The sequence below is a fragment of the Bubalus kerabau genome, chromosome 11, assembly GCF_029407905.1.
Source record: "Bubalus kerabau isolate K-KA32 ecotype Philippines breed swamp buffalo chromosome 11, PCC_UOA_SB_1v2, whole genome shotgun sequence".
Lineage (NCBI taxonomy): Eukaryota > Metazoa > Chordata > Mammalia > Artiodactyla > Bovidae > Bubalus > Bubalus kerabau.
The window spans coordinates 105,834,834-105,855,850 of NC_073634.1; the positions used below are offsets into that span (position 1 = coordinate 105,834,834).

At 57.5% G+C, this 21,017-nt stretch overlaps 1 protein-coding gene across 4 annotated transcripts; it reads left to right on the forward strand.

Annotated features, from left to right (window-relative positions):
* The first annotated feature begins 391 nt into the window (after positions 1–391).
* On the forward strand, positions 392–19,277 carry GTF3C5 (general transcription factor IIIC subunit 5). 4 transcript variants are annotated; one of them, XM_055541502.1, is made up of 12 exons: positions 392–798; positions 7,014–7,233; positions 8,415–8,613; positions 12,529–12,724; positions 13,560–13,664; positions 14,905–15,019; positions 15,233–15,292; positions 15,459–15,539; positions 15,705–15,826; positions 16,837–16,919; positions 17,737–17,879; positions 18,675–19,277. In XM_055541502.1, exons 1-12 carry the CDS (start codon positions 640–642, stop codon positions 18,833–18,835), a joined length of 1,644 nt encoding a protein of 547 aa, XP_055397477.1. In that variant the 5' UTR covers positions 392–639; the 3' UTR covers positions 18,836–19,277. The 4 variants fall into 4 exon arrangements, with proteins under 4 accessions (XP_055397477.1, XP_055397478.1, XP_055397479.1 ...); XM_055541503.1 differs by having other exon boundaries at positions 15,729–15,826; XM_055541504.1 differs by lacking the exon at positions 15,233–15,292.
* Positions 19,278–21,017: the final 1,740 nt, after the last annotated feature.

Genomic DNA, 21,017 nt, shown 5'->3' on the forward strand with positions numbered 1-21,017 from the left:
GGAGGGCCAGCAGGAGTGGGGTCGGGTTGGGGGTGAGGGGTGGGGGGGGGTCCCAGCCCCTCAAGAAACCTCTTGAGGTGAGCGTCCGGAAACCCGCCAAAGAAGACACACCGGAAGTCCGCTTCGAACCCGCCCTCGAGCTGTCAGTGGGAGGAATTGGAGGAAGGGGCGGGGACCCGCCTACGACTGGTTTATTATTGGCGGAAAGGAAACCGGAAGGAGGGGGCCGGAACACGGCTTCCTCTCGACTCCTCATTGGCTAAAAGACTGGGCGGGGCCCTCAGGGTTCTCATTGGTTAAAGTCTCACTGGGCGTATCTTACACGTCCTCCGGGTCCCTCGCGGGTTGGTTGATGAGATTGGCCTCTACCCCGCCCCTCGGGCGCCTCAGCTTATTATTTTACACAGAGAGGTTGGAGGTCCGCTCGGTCGTTTGCCGCCCAGCCTCCGGCATTCTCCTTACCGCCGTCCTACTCGAAGCCTTCGAGCCTCACGGAACTCAGGGATATAGACTACACGCGAGCAGGGAAGGGTCCCCGGAACGATTCCTTCGCGGAACCATTGAGACGAGGCTTCCAGGAGCGTGTGGAGGGGACGTTCTGCCCCCACCCCCGCGGTGGGCCTGACTGGACTGGCAGGGATGGCGGCGGCGGCGGCGGCGGCAGACGCTCGGCCGGGCGCCGCCATCCCGGTGGAGCTGCGGCGCGAGAGGCGCATGGTGTGTGTGGAGTACCCGGGCGTGGTGCGCGACGTGTCCAAGATGCTGCGGACCCTGGGCGGCGAGGAAGGCGTCTCCCGGGTGAGGAGTCCCCAGGGGAGCACTGAGTCGCGGGACTGCGGCTGAGGGGCGAGACCACCCCGGGAGGGATCTGAGGTTGCCTTGGCAACGGAGCTCCAGGAGGTTCTGGAGCGGCCAGGGGGCGGGGGTCTGATTTGGGGGCTGCCGGGCGTAGACTGATTTCCCCTAGGATCTGAGGGAAGAGGGGCTTCCTTGGTGGCCCAGTGGCAAAGAATCCGCCTGCAGAGCAGGAGACGCACCTTTCGAAGATCTCTGGAGAAGGAAGTGGCAACCCACTCTAGTGTTCTTGCCTGTAAAGTCCCATGGACAGAGGAGGCCAGCGGGCTGCAGTCCATGGGGGTCGCAAAGAGTCGGACCGACCGAGCGACACAACAACAGACCTACATGAGAAGGGGAGGAGGGATTATGTTATTAGAGTTGAAGGGTAGTAATGTATGTGTGTTAGGCACACTGACTCTTTGCGACCCCACGGACTGTAGCCCGCCAGGCTTCTCTTCTGTCCATGGAATTCTCCAGGCAAGAATACTGGAGTGGATTGCTATTCCCTTCTCCAGAGAACTTCCCGACCCAGGGATCGAACTCTGGTCTCCTGCAAATTTGTTCTGCACCAGCTATATTTCTAGGTTCTTTACCTACATTCGCATCGCATCAGAACCTGCCAGGTAGGGACTGTGGTTGTCCAGATTTTACAGGAAAACTGAAAAACAGCTTGTTCAAGTTCACCCAGCAAACAGTGGAGCTGGGATGAATTCTTTACCTGGTGCAAAGCTGTATGTCAGTGACTTAAATGCACCAGGTCTTGAAAGTGTCTCTGTTTTAGAGAGTCCTTCCCTGCCTGCCCTTACTAAAGTGGCTGCTAGCAGTTCACCTGCTAATTCCAATCTGAAGTTGTGTTTTAGAGTCTTTATTGTCTGTCTCAGAGAAGGCAATGGCACCCCACTCCAGTACTCTTGCCTGGAAAATCCCATGGACGGGGGAGCCTGGTAGGCTGCAGTCCATGGGGTGGCTAGGAGTCGGACACGACTGAGCGACTTCACTTTCACTTTTCACTTTCATGCATTGGAGAAGGAAATGGCAACCCATTCCAGTGTTCTTGCCTGGAGAATCCCAGGGATGGGGGAGCCTGGTGGGCTGCCGTCTATGGGGTCACACAGAGTCGGATACGACTGAAGCGACTTAGCAGCAGCAGCAGCAGCAGCATTGTCTGTCTTGGACCCTTGGTTCTGAGATGATCAGCTCTTGTGGGTCCTGGTCTCTCTTGATCACTCTTGTCATCTGAACGTCCCTAATTGTGCCTGCTTCCAAAATATTGTTTGAATGCATGATTGAATCTTCACAGCCATCTAGTGAGCTCAGCTCAGTTCAGTTCAGTCACTCAGTCATGTCCGACTCTTTGTGAACCACACAGTCAAAGGCTTTGGCATAGTCAATAAAGCAGAAATAGATGTTTTTGTGGAACTCTCTTGCTTTTTTGATGATCCACCGAATGGTGGCAGTTTGATCTCTGGTTCCTCTGCTTTTCTAAATCCAGCTTGAACATCTAGGAGTTCACTGTTCATGTACTGTTGAAGCCTTGCTTGGAGAATTTTGAGCATTGCTTTACTAGCGTGTGAGATGAGTGCAATTGTGCGGTAGTTTGAGCATTCTTTGGCATTGTCTTTCTTAGGGATTGGAATGAAAACTGACCTTTTCTGGTCCTGTAGCTACTGCTGAGTTTTCCAAATTTGCTGGCATATTGAGTGCAGCACTTTCACAGCATCATTTTTAGGATTTGAAATAGCTCACCTGGAATTCCATCACCTCTAGCTTTGTTCATAGTGATGCTTCCTAAGGCCCACTTGACTTCACATTCCAGGATGTCTGGCTTTAGGTGAGTGATCATACCATAGTGATTATCTGGGTTGTGAAGATCTTTTTTGTATAGTTCTTCTGTGTATTCTTGCTGCTGCTACTGCTGCTAAGTTGCTTCAGTCGTGTCCGACTCTGTGTGATCCCATAGACGGCAGACCACCAGGCTCTCTCACCCCTGGGATTCTCCAGGCAAGAACACTGGAATGGGTTGCCATTTCCTTCTCCAATGCATGAAAGTGAAAGGTGAAAGTGAAGTCGCTCAGTCATGTCCGACTCCTAGCGACCCCATGGACTGCAGCCTACCAGGCTCCTCCGTCCATGGGATTTTCCAGGCAAGAGTACTGGAGTGGGGTGCCATCGCCTTCCTCTTCTTAATATCTTCTGCTTCTGTTAGGTCCATACCATTTCTGTCCTTTATTGTGCCCGTCTTTGCATGAAATGTTCCCTTGGCATCTTTAATTTTCTTAAAGAGATCTCTAGTCTTTCGCGTTCTATTGTTTTTCTCCATTTCTTTGCATTGATCGCTGAGGAAGGCTTTCTTATCTCTCCTTTGGAACTCTGCATTCAAATGGGTATGTCTTTCCTTTTCTCCTCTGCTTTTTGCTTCTCTCCTTTTCACAGCTATTTGTAAGGCCCTCTCAGACAGCCACTTTGCTTTTTTGCATTTCTTTTTCTTGGGGATGGTCTTGATCCCTGTCTCCTGTACAATGTCATGAACCTCTGTCCATAATTCTTCAGGCACTCTGTCAGATCTAATCCTTTGAATCTATTTCTCACTTCCACTGTATAATTGTTAGGGATTTGATTTAGGTCATACCTGAATGGTCTAGTGGTTTTCCCTACTTTCTTCAATTTAAGTCTGAATTTGGCAATCAGGAGTTCATGATCTGAGCCACAGTCAGCTCCCAGTCTTGTTTTTGCTGACTGTACAGAGCTTCTCCATCTTTGGCTGCAAAGAATATAATCAGTCAATTTTGGTATTGACCATCTGGTGATGTCCATGTGTAGAATCTTCTCTTGTGTTGTTGGAAGAGGGTGTTTGCTATGACCAGTGCATTCTCTTGGTAAAAGTCTATTAGCCTTTGCCCTGCTTCATTCTGTACTCCAAGGCCAAATTTGCCTGTTACTCCAGGTATCTCTTGACTTCCTACTTTTGCATTCCAGTCCCGTATAATGAAAAGGCCATCTTTTTGGGGTGTTAGTTCTGGAAGGTCTTGTAGGTCTTCATAGAACCGTTCAACTTCAGCTTCTTCAGCATTACTGGTTGGGGCATAGACTTGGATTACTGTGATATTGAATGGTTTGCCTTGGAAATGAACAGAGATCATTCTGTCATTTCTGAGATTGCATCCAAATACTGCATTTTGGACTCTTTTGTTGACCATGATGGCTACTCCATTTCTTCTGAGGGATTCCTGCCCACAGTAGTAGATATTATGGTCATCTGAGTTAAATTCACCTATTCCAGTCCATTTTAGTTTGCTAATTCCTAAAATGTTGATGTTCACTCTTGCCCTCTCCTGTTTGAGCACTTCCGATTTGCCTTGATTCATGGACCTGACATTCCAGGTTCCTATGCAATGTTACTCTTTACAGCTTCTGACCTTGCTTCTATCACCAGTCACATCCACAATTGGGTGCTGTTTTTGCTTTGGCTCCATCCCTTCATTCTTTCTGGAGTTATTTCTCCACTGATCTCCAGTAGCATATTGGGCACCTACTGACCTGTGGAATTTATCTTTCAGTGTCCTATTTTTTTTGCCTTTTCATACTGCTCATACTGTGGTGTTGGAGAAGACTCTTGAGAGTCCCTTGGACTGCGAGGAGGTCCAACCAGTCCATCCTAAAGGAGATCGGTCCTGAGTGTTCATTGAAAGGACTGATGTTGAGGCTGAAACTCCAATATTTTGGCCACCTGATACGAAGAAGTCTTTTCATTTGAAAAGACCCTGATGCTGGGAAGGATTGAAGGGGGGAGGAAAAGGGGGCAACAGAGGATGAGATGGTTGGATGGCATCACTGACTCAGTGGACATGAGTTTGAGTAAACTCTGGGAATTGGTGTTGGACAGGGAGGCCTGGCGTGCTGTGGTCCATGGGGTCACAAAGAGTCAGACACGACTGAGCAACTGAACTAAACTGAACTGCTCATGGGGTTCTCAAGGCAAGAATACTGAAGTGGTTTGCCATTCCCTTCTGCAGTGGACCACATTTTGTCAGAACTCTCCAGCATGACATGTCCGTCTTGGGTGGCCTACACAGCATGGGTCATAGTTTCATTGAGTTAGACAAGGCTGTGGTCCATGTGATCAGATTGGTTAGTTTTCTGTGATTGTGGTTTTCAGTCTGTCTGCCCTCTGATGGAAAAGGATAAGAGGCTTCTGGAAGCTTCCTGATGGGAGAGACTGACTGGGGGAAACTGGGTCTTGTTCTGATGGGCGGGGCCATGCTCAGTAAATCTTTAATCCAGTTTTATGTTGATTGGAAGGGGCTGTGTTCCCTCCCTGTTGTTTGACCTGAGGCCAAACTATGGTGGAGGTGGTGAGGATAATGGCGACCTCCTTCAGCAGGTCCTGCACGCACTGCTGCACTCAGTGCCCCCGACCCTGCAGCAGGCCACCGCCGACCCACGCCTCCCCCGGAGACTCCCGGGCAAGCCTGGGGCAGTCTCTTGTGGGGTCACTGCTCCTTTCTTCTGGGTCCTGGTGCACAAGGTTCTGTTTGTGCCCTCCCAGAGTGTTTCCCAGTCTTGGGTAAGTTCTGGCAGCTCTATGTTGGGGTTAATAACGACCTCCTCCAAGAGGGCTTATGCCATACTCAGGTCTGCTGCTCCCAGAGCCCCTACCCCTGTGGCAGGCCACTGCTGACCCGGATCGCCTCAGGAGACACTGAAACACAGTTCTGTGAGTTAGGTACCATTATTATGCCCATTTTTTAGGTAAAGACACAGGAAGAAAAGTTGGGTCAAACAAGCCCCTTCATAGTACAATGGGAATTTAAACACATACATGCCTCCCTCTGAAGTCTGAACTCTTAATTCTGCTTCCTCATCCTTTATGAATATTGAAAAGCCTTGAACCTGTCATTGAGCACAGGAGGCTCGTAGCAGCCCAGTCATCCATGTCTTGTTCTTTCACCCTGACTTACTGACTTTACTGTGCCTTTGACAGGATCTGTACTGCTGCTAACCCCAGGGATGTTTGTACCCAGGTACAGGGTGAGCCCTTTGGGGAAAAGACTGGTCATTCATTCATTATCTTCCTGTTTCTTGTGCACCTACTCTGTGCCAGGCCCACATCTAGGGTCATTCCCAGCACAGCAGTCTAATAGACCTGTTCCCTGATGATGGGGCTCTTTTTAACCTTCTTTCCCTAGACGCTTCCTGAATGCCTGCTAAGGGCCAGGCTGTGTCCTGGGTGTTGGGGCGCCAGCAGGTAGATGACCTTGGCCTAGGGGATGTTGGTGCTTTCACATGCACACAGCGGACATTGACTGTTCCCTCTTAGCCCGTGTGGGGCAGGCTTTCTGTATGGATGGCACAGGTAGCGTGTTTGCCATGACTTAGGTGCCAGGCTAAGCGCCTTATATATATGTTCTCTTAGTCATCGTAAGAATCTGATCAATGGGTCCTCCTATTACCATTTTAAGGAGAAGGAGCCAAGCCTGGAAAGGAGGAGTCACACGAGTCAGGGCCAAAGTGCTTGGTACTGATTTCACCTCCTTCGGACCTCGGAACATTTGTAAATGAGGCTGAATACTAGGACCTTTTTGTGTGGGTAGTTCCTGACCCTAGACAAGTCATGCGGCTCCCACCCAGACTCTCCATGGTAGACGCGGGGCTGACACCGCCACAAAGTGCTGCCGGAAGAATGGCGGTTCCCTGCACTGACCAGGCTTTGCTTAACTGGCCGTTATTGTCTCTAACTTTGCTGCTTTACAACCTTTTAGAAGAAAGAAAGTGTTAGTCGCACAGTCGTGTCCAAATCTTTGCAACCCCATGGACAGTAGCCCACCACACTTCTCAGTCCATGAGATGTTCCAGGCAAGAATACTGGAGTGGGTAGCCATTCCCTTCTCTAGGGGATCTTCCCGACTCAGGAATGAATCCTGGTCTCCCACATTGCAGGCAGATTCTTTACCATCTGAGCCACCAGGGAAGTTTTAGAAAGGAAGAGGCTGTCCTCATGTTCTCTACCAGATAAAAGCTGAGATCCTTGGGTTTGGAAAATGAGTCTTTTGGGAATTAAAAGCCTAGAACACAAAACAGAAAAAGCCTCCTGGGTCCCCATGGGGCCTTCACTGAGGGAGGAGCTGCCCGCTACTCAGCCGGCCTCCGCGTCACTGTCTCCTTTGGCCTCACCGCAGATCTACACAGATGCCACCAAGAGGCTGGAGCTTTACTTCCGGCCCAAGGACCCCTACTGCCACCCCGTGTGTGCCAACCGCTTCAGTACCAACAGCTTGCTGCTCCGGATCAAGCGGAAGACCAGGCGACAGAGTGGGGTGCTGGGGCCTGAGGCTCGCCCCCAGGTCACGTACGACATAGAGAGCCTTGGAGTCGTCTCCACCGTCTTCAAATTTCAAGGTAACTGCGAAATGCATTTTTCCTGTGCTGGGTTATTTCCGGACCTGTGTCCCTCGTGCCTGTGGGGGCTGCCTGGATCATCTGCCCGTGAAGGGGGCCGGGCTGTGCCCAGGCGTGAGGGGAGGGCAGAGCGTGGGCCCTGTCCAGGAGGCAGGGTGCCCTCACTCCAGCCAGCAGCTCCCTGTGGACCCTGGGCTCTTGGCCACTGGAGTTCTCTGAGACATCTTATGTTTAAAGCCATTTTGTGGTGCCAAAGGAAAAGGTCTACAGGCCTCCAATTTTCAACCCCACCCCCTCCCTCGTATTTGGGGACCTGTGAGTCTTGACCGCTGCTGGTCATGTCTCCCTTCTGAATCCTTCCCAGATCACCTCAACCCCTCGGGACCTCATGTCTTTTGACCTCTCAGCCAACTAGATGTCTCCTGCAGGGTCCTCACAGGGGTGAGGTGTGGTGTGGGGAGGGGAGTCATGCCTGCCTGAGCCTCCGTGGGTGTGCTTGTCTGACAGTGGGGGCCCTGAGCCCTGTAGCCCCCATGGGGATTCGGGAGATGGTGCTCTCAGAGAGCTGATCCATGCGCACGGGAAGCACTTGGCGAATAACTAATAAGTCTGGAGTGTATCTGTGGTGGCCGTTGCAGGTCTAAGGCAGAAACTGAAAAAATTCTGGAAATGAATAATAGAAAGTGTGCAAAGACTAAAACAGGCCTTGGGACCCCCACACGGCAGGCGTTTTGAACGTTCATCGCTGGTGGATGTGTCTTCACCAGAGAGGGCTGTCCTTCCCAGGACGGGGCTCTCCCCGTCATGCGCTTTCCTCTCTCTAACCGAGCCGGCAGCTCCCCGCTCAGTGTGTGTCCTGGCAGGTGAGGCATCAGCCTCACCTGGAGCGTGTCTCAGCTTGCGCACGGTGCATCTTGCACATTCCTGACCCGGACTCCATCCTCAGTGTCATGTAACCCGCCCCCTCCCCCATAATGTCTCTCCAGGTGACTCGGAGCGCCAGGGGCCGAGCTCCCAGAAGCGACTCAAGGGGGGTGGTTTCAGCTCCTGCCACTCTTGCCCGGCAGCCTCTGCCGCAAGGCCCCCTCAGCGCCCCCAAGCAGATGTGGGCCTTGTGTGGCAGCTGCCAGCGCCTGGGTGGTGTTAAAGGGCGTCCGCCGCCTGTCCACCTCTCTCCCTAGGGATGTCCGACTTCCAGTACCTGGCGGTGCACACAGAGGCGGACGGCAGGCAGGTGTCCATGTATGACAAGGTGCTCATGCTCAAGCCCCAGAAGGAGAGCTTCTTCCACCAGGACCTGCCGCTCTACATCCCCCCGCCCATCTTCTCCAGGCTGGACACGCCGGTGGACTACTACTACCGCCCAGAGACACAGCACCGGTGAGCGCCCCCTCGGCTGCCGCCCACAGCTCGGGATTGGGGTGGGGCCCTGTGCTCAGAGGGCTGAACTCTGCCACTCACGGTCAGGGGGCCAGGGCAGCCGGCTCTGCTCAGGCCCATGGCCCCAGTGCCTCCAAAAGCAGAGCAGCTGGTGACCAGGGGAGTCAGGAGCCTGCCCTGGTCCCTGCATCCCACCCAGAGGCCTTGCTTAGGGCTGTCCCCACACCATGGAATGTAGATCAAGATGTCGCCTCAGGACTTGAGGGCCGATCGCCAAAAGTGTGTTCCTAAAAGTGTGGAGAGACAGACACCTCCTACCTGGGGGCAGAGAACGAGGTTGGTTGACTTTTTTAGAAAGCGATCTGGCAGAATTTATTACAGTTTTAAGTTTGGCCATACCACGTGGCTTAGGGAATCTTAGTTCCCTGACCAGGGATCGAACCCATGTTCTCTGTAGTGGAAGTATGGAGTCCTAACCATTGGACCACCAGGGAATTCCCCTACTATGGTGTTAAATGTTCTTTCCAGTCGACCAAGTGGTTCGTCTTGTAGGAATTTATCCCATAGTGATTCCCACCTCGGTGCTCAAAGATACACTGACGAGAGCGTTTCCTGGCTGGTTGTGGACAGGAAGCTGGGAGGACCTGGTGTAGTGGGAGAGCCTGGGCTGGCGGGGGCCTGTGTTCAGGTTCTGGGCCGGTGATCCCACAAGAGCCCCGACCTCCTGCTCCAGCCTCTCCACCTGATAGCAATAGTAATAGTCCCCGTGTCTCGGCATCGTTAGAGAGCTGCATGACTGAAGCCCCTGGGGATACTCAGCACAGTGAGTGCCGGCACAGTGTGATACAGTGGATAAGCGGGTGGTGACCAGTCCATGAATAGGCGCCATGCAGTTACTTAAATGATGGCCTGTCTGTGCCAGGGAGGACCACACCGCCTGTACCAGAGCCGGCTCCATGGGCCGACGTGGCTCATGTCCAGAGAACCTCACTAGAGCAGACTGCATGCTATAAAAATAAACTGAGTGATAACAGAAGCCTGGGAAAACCGGGAAGATTGGGCCCAGACAGTCATCTCTGAAGGGGCGGAAGGACGAGAACCTTCTTTTCCCTCATCAAATATTTCCATCAACGAGCACTGCCCACCTGGCAGGGCCCAGGCCTCCCCTTGGAGCTGGGGTTGGAGGGAGCATGACAGGTGGCTCTGTATGGGCCCAGCCTGGGAGCTGGTGGAGCACGTGGGGTGACTAAGTGGGCGGCAGGGGCCAGTGGGCAGGCGTGTGTCTTTAAGGAGACAAGTGGGGAGTGGGCTGTTGTGGACCATGAGTGGGGCATAGGGAGGACTCCTGGGGGGTGTGACCTTTGAAGCAGAGCCAGGCAGGCGAAGGTCCGGGGAGGGACGGCGTTGCAGACCTGGGGGCTGCTGCCGGCCGGTGCAGAGGACTCGTCTAGGGGCGTGGTCCCCGAAGCCGAGAGACTCGTGGGTGAGGGTCCTGCAGACCCCGCGGAGGAGCTTAGATTCTTCCCTGAAGAGAAAGGGGAATTGTTCTCTTCCTTCAAAAAATGCATTCTGAGGTGTTCCAAAAGGAGAGGGGGCTGTCTGGACCCCCCACCCACGTCACCAGCTTCAGCCATTCGCAGGCTTCCGCTGCTGGCTTCCTCTCCCCCTCCGCCACCCCGGCGTCACAGCACGTCCTCCAGAAACAAGTCGGCGTGCACCTCTGCCGGGAAGGACTTAGGGAGCCCCGGCCCCGGGCGCAGAGCGAGCGAACGCAGCAGCGTCCGTAACGTCATCCCGGCCCCGGATGTCTGCCCTGTTGTCTCCAAGGCGACTCGAGAGCCAGGCGAGCATCGCCATCTCTCAGGCCTGTTGAGCCCATCATCCCACCCCCTCCCTTTTTTCTGACCGCAGGAGTAAACTGTGCTTTTTAGAAAAGACCAAACCTTATAGACATGTTTAACTAAAAAGAATCAAGTCCATCCCCTCCCGCTGAAAACTCTAGCCTGTGCAGTGACAGAGTTTTCTGTGTGTATGTTATACTCGGTACAAGAGTTTTAATTTTTAAAATTTGCATATTTTGAAAATGTTTTAATTATTTTCCTCCTACAAACATTTTACTCCTAAGTCAGAAACAAACACAAATATGCCCCAGAAGAAACTAGAGCACGCCCTCCCCCGACACTCTGGCCCTGGCGCTGGCTGGCGGCACTGGAGCCCCTCCTCTGCCCCCCGCCCCTGGGAGGGAGACGGGGGGAAAGCCAGCTGCCCTGGGACCCACGGGCCCTGTTTTTCTCCTGTGTGGTTTATCGATTTTCCGGCACATTGAAAGAGCCTGCCTTTTCTCCCAGGGCTGCTATCGATTTTTCTGCTCTGCTGACCTTCCTGGGTACCGAGGACTGGCTGAGGAGGCCTGGCATCCACCTCACTGGCCTGCCCTGGTCCGGGGAGGTTCACCTTCCTAGATGACCCGTGGACCCCTGACGGGGTCCCTCCTCCTTGAGGCAGTTGATGTGGGGGTAGCCAGCAGAGACAGCCAGGCAGGGTCCCTCTCCCTGCAGCTGCCGTCGGGCCCAGAGGGGCCGCCAGGGGCTCTCCTGCTTGGGTGTCTAGGGCTTCAGGGAGGTGTCTTTGAAAACTGGACAAATTCAGGGGGTTTCAGATGGAGTCACGCTTTTGAAAAAAGGCACAGGTTCGATCCCGTCTTTATAATTCTGTTTCCCAAAGTGAAAAATCACTTTGTTATTCTTTGTAAATATGCAGATGGTGTGTACTCATGGAAAACAAAAGTGAAATGGAAACAGATTTTAAAGGGAATAATCCCCTGTGTGACACCCAGGATGTACTTTGAAAAGTACTTCAAAATAATAGAGTGGGTTGGGGTGGGGCCTGGATGGTATGGAAGTGGCCATGTGATGGCAGTTGTGGGAGCTGATGGGGGGCGTCTGGGGGTCCCTGGGGCTGCTCCCCTGCTTCAGCGAGGCCGGACGCTCCGACTCCCACCACAGAGGGAGGCACTCGGAGCCTCCTGGAGTGTTGGCCCCTGGGTTCCGTGCTCATAAAGGCAGGCCCAGCACGGTTGCTGGCAGCAGAGAGCTTTTTCTTTTTTAATTTGTTTCTAGTTGAAGGATAATTGCTTTGCAATATTGTATTGGTTTCTGCTATAAAAACAGAGACCTTTTTTAAAAACTTATTTTTATTCTTGGCCGCGCCACGTGGTTTGCGGGATCTTAGTTCCCCGACCAGAGATGGAACCTGTGTCCCCTGAAGTGGAAGCAGAATCCTGTTAGCCTCTTGCTCTGTGATGAGACCGTTTGGTAGTATCCGTCCTCCCTTCACTGCGGTATCGTTGAGATGCTTCCAAGTCAGGGACTCAAGCGCCATCGCAGGCGGCCAGACAGTGCTTGGTGCCGCCACCAGCTGCCCGGCCTCCCTGGGCTGGCCTCCCAGCTCTGTCGCCTCAAGCTCTGGCTCAAGCAGGTCTCCAACCCCCGTGGCCGCAGGGACTTGTGGAAGTTGGGTCCTTCATTATGGGAAGGGTTAGAACCTTCGTTTCGAGGGTTAGATGAGTGAGCTGTGACATCAGTAAGCACAGCCGGCAGAGGATCCGTGGTTCCTGTGTGGCCGCACCTCCGCTGATCCCCACCCCCATCTGACAGACGCTGGGTTGTTCCCAGCTTCTCACTGGCTGGATGGTGCCGTGACAACTCGACACGGCTGTGAGGTCACCAGCCTCTGGGATGTTGGCCCCAGCTTCAGAGCCTCCCTGAGCTCTCCGACTTGCTGCCCCTTCACCCCCGGCCAGCACCGAGGCCGTCCCCTCGCCCAGCTTCCAGGGGAAGCACCCAGACGTGGGCTGCCAGTGTCCAGCCAGGCCCACGCCCGGTGCCCTGCCTTCAGCTCTCTCTCTGCCCTTAGGGAAGGCTACAACAATCCCGCCCTCTCGGGCGAGAACCTGATCGGCCTGAGCAGGGCCCGGCGCCCCCACAATGCCATCTTTGTCAACTTTGAGGGGGACGAGGTGCCCGAGCGGCCAATGGAGGCCGCAGTCCAGACGTGGAAGAAGGTCTGCACCAACCCCGTGGACCACAAAGTGGAGGAGGAGCTGAGGAAGGTGCGCCCTGCCCCTCGGCCGCCCCCTGTTCACCCGCTGGGCCCCGTGCTCATCTCAGACTCGTTTATTAACTCGCGGGAACCGTTCACCTCCAGATGCCGTGTCTAAAGCTCTGCCAGTGCATGCCCTGCCTTCCCAAGGCTGAAAGTGTTCTTCAGCCTCCTCCGAGGTCCCCTGGGGGTCAGCGTGGTCCAGGCATGACTGCAGCCTGGAGCTCTGAGGTCCCAGAAACTTCCTTCCTCCAGTTGTTGGCCAGGACACACATCAGCTGGGGCACCTGCTGCGTGCCAGGCCCAGCCCTTCCTCCCTGTTAGAGTCGGCTGGCCAGGTGGCCCTGGAAGGAAGAAGCCTTCCGCGTGGCCCGAGTCACTGGGTCAGGGGACGTGGGGCCGCTCTTCTGTGCGCAGCCCAGCCTCCTCGTAGCTTGGGGCCACTCCTGCCCTGACCCTCCTCCACCCGCCAGCCTTCCACAGCCCTGCCCTGGGCTGGGCCATCCCCAGGGCCTCCTCACATCCCAGCTCAGGCCTCTGCCCTCTGGGGCTGCTCAGGGTCCTGGAGCTCTGGCCAGGCCCCACTCTGGCATTTGGTCCTCTGCCTCCCCTGTTACCCTTTGACGGTGCTCCTCGTGGTCCTTCCAGGACACTCGGGCCCAGCTGCACTGGACACGTGCTGGATGCATAGGCCACTTCCGAGGGAGGGACGAGCGAGCGCGCGTTGGCTCTTGCAGGCGGCTCCCCACCGGCTGCCCCTCCTGTGGGGCCGGACCCTGCAGGGGGCCCTGGGGCTGGCGGGCAAGCTGCCTGCCCTCCTCTCAGCCTCTGCTTTGCCCCTCCAGCTGTTTGACATCCGTCCCATCTGGTCACGCAATGCCCTCAAGGCCAACATCAGCGTCCACCCCGACAAGCTCAAGATCTTGCTGCCCTTCGTGGCCTATTACATGGTAAGGGTCTGCCTGCCGCCCCCCTGGGTTCCTGCCAGGTCGTCCTGATCCCAGCACCCACTGGATGGCTTGTTACTGCCCCTGCAGAGGCCCTCCCCAGCCTCCACGGTCACATGTCAGCCACACTGGGGTGACTGTGGGATTCAAGACTGATTACGTAACTTGCAAATAAAGGGATTGTACGTTTTTAATGGCCTTGAGCTGAGAGCTTTCCAGGACCAGGGGCTGGGGTAAGTGCTGTGTGCACAGCCTCTTTCTTCTCCGCTGGTGCAGCAGCAGGGGCATTGCTCTGGTGAGGATGCTAGGCTCGGTCTGGGGGCTCGACGTGCCAGTGTCCTGCAGCCAGCATGTGGCAGAGCTCCTGGGGGCCTGCCCACAGTGCCGCCCGCATTCACTCATTCTCCCCTGGTCGAGTGGGCTTCAGCGCGCAGCAGATGTACCTCGGACTGAGTCCAGGAGGGCACGGAGATGGGGGTGTCATTGTCAAGATTCCCCAAGGGCCCACGAGGAGGCACTCCTGCCGGCCAGGGGTTGAACGTGGGGCCCTGCAGGGCTCAGGCAGATGGCGTGACTGTGATAGCTGGGGGGTGGGGGTGCGGGGGCGGGCGGCACAGACGGCTCGTCCCTCCTGGGCCTAGACCCGGCCTCACGGAGCTGCCTTTCAGCCTGGGCTCTCTGGACATGGGGCCTCAGAACCTCCCGTCCGTCAGGACAGTTGTGACGGTTCGCAGGCTCTTCCTCTGTGCCAGGCGCTGTGTGCCAAGGGCGCCAGGGTCACCGTCTCCTTTTGTCGTTGCTGTTCAGTCACTCAGTCGTGTCTGACTGTTTGCAGCCCCACGGACTACAGCACGCCAGGCTTCCCTGAACTTTACCATCTCCCAGAGTTTGCTCAAACTCATGTCGATTGAGTCAGTAATGCCATCCAACCATCTCATCCTGTCTTCCCCTTCTCCTGCCTTCAGTCTTTCCCAGCATCAGGGTCTTTTCCAATGAGTTGGCTTTTCGCATCAGGTGGACAAAGTATTGGAGCTTCAGCTTTAATACTCCTTTAATCCTCCCCAAAATGCCTTCTGACAGGAAGACCAAGGTTTGGAAGGGTCAAGTGACACATCCCAGGAGACAGAGCCACATGTGTGAGCTTGTGGGGCAGGGGCTGCAGAGCCCCACCTGGGCCTGCATCTCAGGGGAGCCGAGGATCAGCCTGAACCTCACTTCGCACTTCCACCCTGTCTGTCTCCAGATAACAGGCCCCTGGAGAAGCCTGTGGATTCGATTTGGATATGACCCCCGAAAACGCCCAGAGGCCAAGATTTATCAAGTGCTCGACTTCCGAATCCGATGTGGAATGAAATACGGTAAACGATTACCGAAGCCTTTGCTTTCCTTTCCCTTCCTAGCGTTGCATTTGCAGCATTCTCTTGGGTAATGAGAATAGATCTGCACGGAGAGGATAAACGCCTTCTGCCCTCGGCGGGCTTGTTGGAGGCGGGCTAGCGCAGACCCAAGGACCCGAGCTCCTGTCCTGGCCCCCGTGGTGCCGCTTTAGTGGTCCTTCTGTTCTTCCACAGTTACTTGTGGCTCCTGCCGTGCAGGCCAGGCATCCGGTCAGTGTCCGTCCCCCGCCTGCGGTGAGTGCCCCGCACACCAAGCAGCGAGACCCGCGGCTCCTGTCTGCAGCTCGGGGCCTGCGGCCCTCTCAGGAGCCGGCCCTGGGAGCCCTGGTGCAGCTGTGGTGTGGGCCGCGCTGGCAGGGGCTCTGCGCCCCTAGCCTGACGCGCCCGCCCTCTCCGGCAGGTTACGCCCCCAGCGACATGCCCGTCAAGGCCAAGCGCAGCACCTACAGCTACAGCCTCCCCATCACCGTCAGAAAGACCAGTAAGGGCCTCGGGCTGCCTTGCAGAGCAGGCACCGGGAGAGGGCGTCCAGACTGTGCGAGGGCAGGGGCCTCCCGAAGGGCCACCCCAGGGCCCTGCTGGCCAGCGCGCCCCAGGGTGGGAGGCGGAGCTTGGGGGGCGGGAGAAATACCCCCCTGTATTCCAGACCCCTGCCGTGGTCCCCTCGCAGCCAGCCAGCTCGTCACCATGCGTGACCTGAAGCAAGGCCTGGGCCCCTCGGGGTCGGCCTCCGCACAGAAGTCGAGTCCCAACAAGTACAAGCTCAAGGTGGGCATCCGCGGGCTGCCTGCCTGGGCGAGAGGGAGGGGTGGGTGGAGCGGCGGGCCCTCCCCTGAAGGCTGAGCCCCACTGCCCGCACTGGGCCTCGCCTGTGACATGGGGAGGCTCTGACGGAGGCGGCCCTGCCCTTCCAGTCCCTTCACCTGACTCTCCGCTTCCAGCACTGCCTCCAAACACAACTCAGGATGCGAGCCCCCGGGGTGGGGGTATTGACCACCGGGGCACGTCCGTCTCAGGGAGGGTCTTAGACACCAGCAGCCGCGTGTACTGCCCTCTGAGTCGGGCCCTGAGGCCCCCGGGCAGGGTGAGACTGAGGGCTGTGAGCCCAGAGCCACAGCAGACCACCTGCACCCAGCCGTGGGCTGGATGAGGGCCGCCCTCCCAGGCCCGGGCCTCCTCAGCACAGCCACCCAGCAGAGGCAGCGACATCCCAAGGCCTGATGTGAGCTGCTCCAGGCCTGGGGGGTGTCCCGGGCACAGAGGGCTGGGGCCACCTATATGCCCGCAGGGTCCGTCTCCTCTCTCCTCAGGGTGGGAGCCCGCATCCTCGCCCGAGTGGCCATCCGCCTTCGGGAACCTCATTTTAGGCCATAGTCCCCACCTCTGGAACTGGTCTGCAGCTCTCCCTAAGATGACCAATTAGGAGAAGTGAGGAGGCAGGGAGGCACTGAGGCAGAGCCTGACCCCAGTGGGGCCTCCCCACTAGACGCGCCTGGCTGGTCTTGTGGGCGGCTCTAGGGTCCCGGGAGGCCTGGCTGCTTCCACCCCCATCAGCGCCTGGGGAATCACAGCTTATGTCCTACTGACCTGTCCCGGCCTCTGACCCGTCCACCCACCTGAATCCAGAGAGGAGAGCCAAGCCTGCCAGGTCTCAGGGCTGGCACAGGCCGCTGCCCTGGAAGAGGCCCCAGGGAGCTGCCCCCTGCAGGGTCTCCAGCGCCATCCACCTCTGGGATGCTCCCCTGACCTTCCCGGCTCGTCTCGGCCCTCCTTTCCAGGACTCAGTGTACATCTTCCAGGAGGGGGCCTTGCCGCCGTACCGACAGATGTTCTACCAGTTCTGTGACCTGAACGTGGAGGAGTACGTACCTGAGGGGTACCGAGGCGGGGACCGGGGCACTCGGGTGCAGAGCAGAGAAACTGCCAGGAACTGTCCTGCCTCTCTTCCCTCATGTCCCCCTCAGGGGACGGCTGGCCCCTGGGAGCGAGTGCTGCCGGCCCTCCTCGCCCGGGCTCGCGCGGCACCCAGCAGTGGCTTCCTGGGTCCCCCGTGGGCCACCCTGCCCCCAAGCAGCCAGCTGTCCTGGGTGCAGAGCCTGGCACTGGGCTGGGGTCTGTCTTCCTCCGCTGTGGCCCGCACGAGGGTTCCTGACATGGTTCCCAGTCCCCAGAGCCGACAGAATCCCAGATATTTTTAACCCAGCTGTTCCCAGTGATGTTTAGAAAGCTGGGGGAGGGATGCTGGGCTGGAGGGGCAGCTTACTCCAGGTTGGAGTCCAGCGAGCAGCTTTCGAGGAGGCCCTTTGCGACCGCGCTCATCCGCAGGACAGTGCTCTGAGTGCTGTTTTTCTGAGCACACCAGCTCTGCCGAAACTGCTTACTGGCACCTGTGAGCAGAGACCCCCCCCCCCGCCCACCCCGGACCTTTGAGCAGAGACACCCCCACCCCAGAACTTTGAGCAGAACTCCACCTCAGATCTATGAGCAGAGACCCCCCCAACCCCAGAACTTTGAGCGGACCCCCACCTTGGACGTTTGAGTAGACTCCCACCCCAGAACTTTGAGCAGAGACCCCCCCAGAACTTTGAGCAGAGTCCCACAGCCTGGACCTTTGAGCAGAGACTTCCCCCCCACCTTTGAGCTGAGACCCACCCTCAACCTTTGTCTCCGACACCCAGGCTGCAGAGAGTCATTCACCGCAACGATGGGGCGGAGAGCTCCTGCACCGAGCGCGATGGCTGGTGCCTCCCCAAGACTACAGACGAGCTGAGGGACACCATGTCCCTCATGATCCGGCAGACCATCCGCTCCAAGAGGCCTGGTGAGAGCAGCTCACCCCACTTGCTGTGGGCCCCCCCAGGGCCAGAGCAGGCATCCCTCAAGGACCTGCTCTGCAGGAAACCTCACCCAGTGGGAGCCAGGAGCCAGCATCCCCCCCCAACCCCCACCCCTGGCGGTCCCGAGGCGCTCAGCCCTGGGGGTCCAGGCAGGAGCCGGGCCCAGAAGAGTGGGGCTGGGGCTGCCCTCGGGGCTGCCACTTCAAGCCCCGACCTCACCCTGCATCCTGCGACCACTGTGGGCAGGTTGCTCCTGGGGGCGGGGGCCCTGTCGCCAGGCCCTGCCCGCCCCTCCCCCGGGCGTGGGGCGGGGACTGACCCCTGTGCTGCCCTGCGGCTCTGACGGAGCTGGGGGAGAGTAAGGGAAAGGACCCCTCTCTGGGGTTCCTTCCAGGCTTGGGGTGGGGGCGTCCCAGATCACCGAACCCCACAGAGCTGCCGAGAGCCAGGGCTCTCAGCCTCCCCCAGGACGCGGGCCCCTCTGAGCGCCCAGTCGGGGAAAGGCAGCGTTGGCCCACTCCTGCGGGGTCCCCTGGACGCAGGAGCTGCCTGGGACTGCTCTGGGGCGGCTCCCAAGGCCCCGGGCATCAGTGTTGCTCTGAGGTGCTGGTCAAATGAGTCCGGGTCCACCGGCCATCATACTTCCTGGAGCAGCTTCAGACTGGAGCCCCAGCCCCTGAATTTGTAGACAGGCCCCCCGGGGCTGAGCCCAGGAACGGCTGGTGCAGGGGCTGCCCGGGCCAGCGTCGGGACACACCCGGCCTGGTCTCTGGGCCCAGCTCTCTTCTCCAGCCCGACCAAAGCGGACAGTGGGAAAGAGCAGCTGACCGGCGAGTCCGGGGAAGATGAGGAGGAGGAAGACGACGAGGAGGAGGAGGAGTTCAAGCCGTCTGATGGGAGCGAGAACGAGATGGAGACAGAGATCCTGGACTACGTGTAATGCAGCCCTGGGCCCTCAGCCGGGCCCCCAGCCCAGGCCCCTGCCCAGGTCCAATGAGGGGTCTGGGACACGCCAGGGACCCCGGCGCCATCTACAGCAGCCAGCACAGCCCTAGGCGGCCTGTCTGAGGAGAGCAGCTGGGTGCGCTGCCCCTGGTCCCGCCCAGGCTGCCCCCTGGCCCCGGGTGCCTGTGCCCAGCCTCACCAGCCCAGCACCCTGCCCCACCCCTGGCTGAGACCAGTGTGAGCTGGCGGTGGGGATGGTGCAACCCGGGAGGGGCCGGCCTGGCTGGGGTCAGACTGGAGGTGAGGGCGGCGCGGGGACCCTGGTCCAGGTCACGGGGGTGAAGACTGTCCTTAGTGTTAGACCCCATCCGTTGAGGTGACCTGGCAAAGGGCAGGCCCAGCTGGAACTGTCCTCATTAAAGATGTTTCCCCAAGGAGTCTCGGTGTCTTAGTGTGGGTGTCAGAACCCGAGAGGGGTTTTCTCTGGCCTCAGGGCTTGGGCTCCAGCTGGACGTCATTTGTCCTTTCAGTTGCTCATTGGTGCCCTGATGTTGGCGATGCTGGAATGGCTGAGAGCAGGCCGGGTGCCCCTTGGCAGGTGGGCCAGGCAAGAGCAGCCTCAGAGGGCGCTCCAGCCGCACGCTCACCCCTTCCTGTTCCACAAGGACGTGTTGCGGAGGGGTTCCCGGGGATGATGCTGTTGTCTCAGCACTGCCTGGTGGGAAACCAGAGGGCAAGCAGGTCCCTGGGTGGGGCCGAACCTTGGGGGGCACACCCCGCACGCTGCCCCAGCCAGAGGGGAGCCCGTCGCCCCACCTCAGCCAGAAGCAGCTGTTCCCAAGGTCAGGCCGGGCTGCCCCCCGCCCCTCATGTCTGCAAGGCTTTCCCACAGGCCCCGGTCCTGGCTGGTGGATCTCAGCTGGGACTTGTCCCACCTCTCCTGAGCCATGCTGCCAAGCTCAGACCTCAGGGGAGAGGGTCTGGGTTCTGGCCCCCCGCCAGGAAGCCACCTCAGTTCCTGTGCAAAGCTGAGACAGGCACGCTTGGGGCGGGCAAGCACGCTGCCTCTGCAGCTCAGCCCCACGGTTCCTGGAGCCTGCCTGCCGTGTGCCGGACTTCACGGCCTTGCCAGGTCCTTGACAAGTGCTCAGTGATCCTCAGCTTAGAAACCTGCATGCCTACACCACCACCCCCTTTAAATAGCGTTTTATCTATGGAAAAGAGCAAATGTACATGAAAATACTGCGTGTTGTATAAAAAGCCCCAGTTGCCCTCTACCAGGTCTGTTGCATCTACTGGTTTCAGAAGCCGCGTCTGTGTTTAGCTGTGCCATGTCTTTGTGGTGGCACGTGGCTGCTTTCGGGTGCAGCATGCAGGGTCTTCAGTGGTGGCATGCGGGCCTGGTTTTCTGACCCTGGGCCCCCTGCATCGGGAGCATGGAATCAGCCCCTGGACCACCAGGGAAATCCCTCTCCGTGCTATTTCGTATTTGTGTTTTGCTGGAACTGTTTTAAGGAAATCCGTACTTCAGTGTGTGTTTCTAACACATCAAGGCTTTTGTTTCAAAAACACAGTGATGGTGTCATCACACCTAACAAATTAACAGCAATTCTGCCTCAGATGAGCCCGTGCAGTTGGGAGGCCCCAGTGTCTGCTGGGCCCCTTCAGAGACACGAGCACTGATTGACCGGCAGGTTGGGGTGTGGTCACCCTCGTCCCCCAGCCTCATTTCTGGACGGAGTGATGACCAGGGGGACCTGTTTAGCTTTACGATGATTTGTTTCAATCAATCGCAGTCTTGCTTTTTGCTGCCCAGCTCGTCTCATCTCTGGCCTGAGAACAGCCCCAGGCTGGCTGCTGTGTCCTTTGACATACCATCTGGTCTTCCCAGCCTTCTTGCTTCTGGGCATTGCGATGGCCCAGGCTCTTCCACCTCACTTCCGGCCTTAGACCCAGCCCACCGTTTGCTCTCAGGTGCCCCGCTTGGTTTTTACTGCCACTGAACTTGCTCAAGCACAGGAGGCTTCCCCTCCCCCATATTCACAGTCACTTCCTCTAGAGCAGATTCTTAGAACTGGAGGGGCTAGGCAAAGGTGTGAGCCAACATGCGCATCTTCCTGTCACTGCCGGCATCCCTCAAACCTCCGTGGCCCAGCCCAGTCGGCACCGGTCCTTCT